The 3,201-nt window shown below is 40.2% G+C and overlaps 1 protein-coding gene across 1 annotated transcript; it reads right to left on the bottom strand.

Moving 5' to 3' along the window:
- Positions 1-753: 753 nt before the first annotated feature.
- On the bottom strand, positions 754-1,889 carry LOC122670740 (probable carboxylesterase 15). Its single transcript, XM_043867716.1, has one exon. The coding sequence runs from the start codon at positions 1,785-1,787 to the stop codon at positions 777-779; it is 1,011 nt and encodes a 336-aa protein (XP_043723651.1). The 5' UTR covers positions 1,788-1,889; the 3' UTR covers positions 754-776.
- Between the last annotated feature and the right edge of the window lie 1,312 nt (positions 1,890-3,201).

Below are 3,201 nucleotides of genomic sequence, written 5' to 3'. Positions count from 1 at the left end.
CAAGAATTTCAGCTCAAATCAAGAATGTTCAGATATTATAATCATACTAGAGAAAAATGATCATTTCTAAAGACACCACCAATACTTGTAGGTCCTGGAGCACCCAAATAGGAACCGTCCATATTAATTTTAATAATTTGACGAAAAAGATTCAAAGAAATAAAATAGTACATTTTCTTTTTTCGGTGATGTAAACGCTTTGTTTTAATGGAGATGCCCAGTTGACTCCCGTGGTAATATAATGATAAAAATAATCGTTTTACCCTTGGCCTAATTTTGGTACTCAAACCTTTTCAAGTAAAGTCAAAACTCATACATTAACCTCATTTAGATATTTTAAATATGTGCGTAAAATTTCATTCAAGTTCGGTGACAATACGCCTCATGATGGCACAGTAGCGGATAAAAATCCGTCATATATGCTTTTGAGTAGGTTGCCAAGCAAATAAAGGATATCAATATATTATGATGGAAAGTGAAAATCGCGTGGTGATTAATCATCTAAACAGAGTCTTCTCTGAAGAACCACTGATATACTTGGTGGGAGACATGTTGACCCATGACTTGTCAGAAGGATTTTGCGAAGAGGGAAAACGAAGAAGATTGGAAGGGCGGCTGAACATGCATGACCTTTGAAATAATTCAACTGTAGTTTATGGAGTGGCGGAGCTAAACTAATTTCCTCTAAAAACATAAAACCTTATACATTAATCTATAAATCATCTAATTTAAGGCATATACTTATTTATGAACATGAATAGTGGCGGCAAACACCTCTAATGCCTCTTGATGAAATCGGTGATCGCAGCAATAAGCCTGCCGGTCTCCGAAGCCGTGTGGGGGTCCATTTCAACAGCGATCTTGTTGAGATAAAACGAGTGACTGACCCCAGGGTTAACCAGCACCTCTACATCCTTCCCTGCCTTCTTCATTGCATCACAGTACTCTATCTCGGTGTCCAAAATCAAATCATTCTCTGCCAGCACAACCAAAAACGGTGGCACCTTCAGCCCGGCAAGAGGGGTTGCCGCCGGACCCATCGGGCATGTGATCGGATGATCTTTTGTGGAGCCGATTGGTAAGGCCAAAGCTAAGAATTTATCAACCATCTCTAGTGTTAGGAATGGTGAGTCAGATTTTTTCTCCAACTCAGACTTGCTCCGTTCAGCTCGGACGAAGCCAGGGTGAATTGGTATACCCCCTGCTAGCCGCACCGGATTCAAATCTTTAGCTCCAGCATGAGCAGCCACCTCGTGTACAAGGTTTCCACCTGAGCTGTCCCCAATTAGGAAGACACGTTTGAAATCACCGTTGACTTCAAGCCATGGCTCAGAAAATTTGCCAAGAGCGATGGCTTGAAGCCATAGGAGGACAGAGTGACCGTCCTCGCAAGGTGCGGGTAGCCGGTGCTCGGGGGCAAGCCGCAGCTTGACAGAAACACAGATGACTCGTGCTGTGTGAACTAGCCGTGTGTATACATGGTAGTACATGTACCAGTCGGGTTGGCTGATACAAAACCCACCACCATGGAAATGGATAACGATGGGAAGTTTCTCTTCCACGCCAGAATTTGTTTCCGGCATGTAAAGACGTACGCCAAGGCCGGATTTTGTGTCAAGTGTCAAGTCACGAACAGCTACTCCACCAATGAATTCATCATGGGCTGGCACAGGTTTTGCCATGAACTCTGCTTCAGGGGGTCCTGACCAAGTGCGGTCGACTGTGCCGTCGTCAAAGAGCTTGAGCCAGCAGGCTACCTCTTCTACTACCTTCTTCTGATAGACCATTGTTGTGTTTTTAGCTTAACTCGAACAAGAAGATTGGCGACTTAGATTGCAAATTGCAAAACTCAAGTCTACTTGAGAAGGTTGGGGGCTTGGGTACAACACAAATAAGGGCCTCAGCCGCCCTTTTATAATGGAAGGATCGTTTGATGAATGGGAAGTTTCACCGAACCTCTCTACAAAACTAAAATTCAAGTAATATTTATATTTTATAATGATACGTGATACATATGAAAATACACTTATACAGGTGTCAACACATCCGTAAGGCTCTTCTGACAATACACGATCGTGTGGGCCACCCTTCATTAATACATCCATGATATTACATCTTCCAGTCCCTTCTCAAGACAACTCAGCATGACCGACCTTATCCAAGTTGGCTATGGCAGCTCACTATCCACCTAGCCGGATACAAACCTACCTGGACTATATAAGGAACAGTGTATGACAGAGATAGGTATTCACATTTATTACTTTTTACCGTTCCTCACTGATATTGATAGTTGTCCGGTTCTAACTTAATCACCGGAGTTACCTAGGATTAATCCCCAGCCAATCCGAATATCCTCCTTTTGTCTTGCAGACATAGAAGAAGAACTCGATCGAAACCTGTTGAAACCACCGAGTTAACTCGGTTTCGCAGGTTTCTGAGTCAATTTGAAGGGTGATTTAAAAAATCCAGGGTTTCAATCAAAATTCGATGGTTTCGACTAAGATGTTGATAATTTTGCAATTTTCGACACTTATGCCCATCAAATCTTAGAGAAACCTGGCTCGAAACCAGTACAGATACTTAAGTATGCCAGTTACCAGGCCAGAAACCCGGACAGACACTTATCTATGCCTAACCTAATTTAAACATTTACTTAAGATATTATTCATAAATAAACAAATACCCCCTATTTGAATCCAATAAAAATAGTTAAAAAAATAAAATTCCAAAAGGAAATAAAAGTCAACCCCCCCAGTTCAAGAATAAAAACTGGATTTTCGACAGTAGGTGCAATTTTCAACTTTCTATTATTGGGGTTTTTCCCAAATCTAAAAATTTCATAAATCTTAATATGATAAAACATTGCTAAAAACCAAAAGTGCGGTAAAATATTCATTTGTTTTGATCTCCAAAAAAATATTTTCATTCAGAGCGATTTTGGCAGCATTCATGCACACCAAATTAAGTTTGACCGGTACATAACTCCTTCAATATAAACTAGATTTAAGCAATTTTGGATTTGATGGAAAACTATCAAAACAAAGCTTTCTAACAAATCCAAGATTGCTTAAATCTGATTTATATTGAAGGTGTTATGTTTCGGTCAAACCTTATTTGATGCCATGTCCAAGAACAATATACAGTATCAAACTTGGATCAAAACCACAAGTATTTTTAGTGTTCTCTATGTGAAACTAATGC

This window comes from Telopea speciosissima, chromosome 8 (assembly GCF_018873765.1).
Source record: "Telopea speciosissima isolate NSW1024214 ecotype Mountain lineage chromosome 8, Tspe_v1, whole genome shotgun sequence".
Classification (NCBI taxonomy): Eukaryota; Viridiplantae; Streptophyta; class Magnoliopsida; order Proteales; family Proteaceae; genus Telopea; species Telopea speciosissima.
This window is presented reverse-complemented; position numbering and strand designations above follow the sequence as displayed.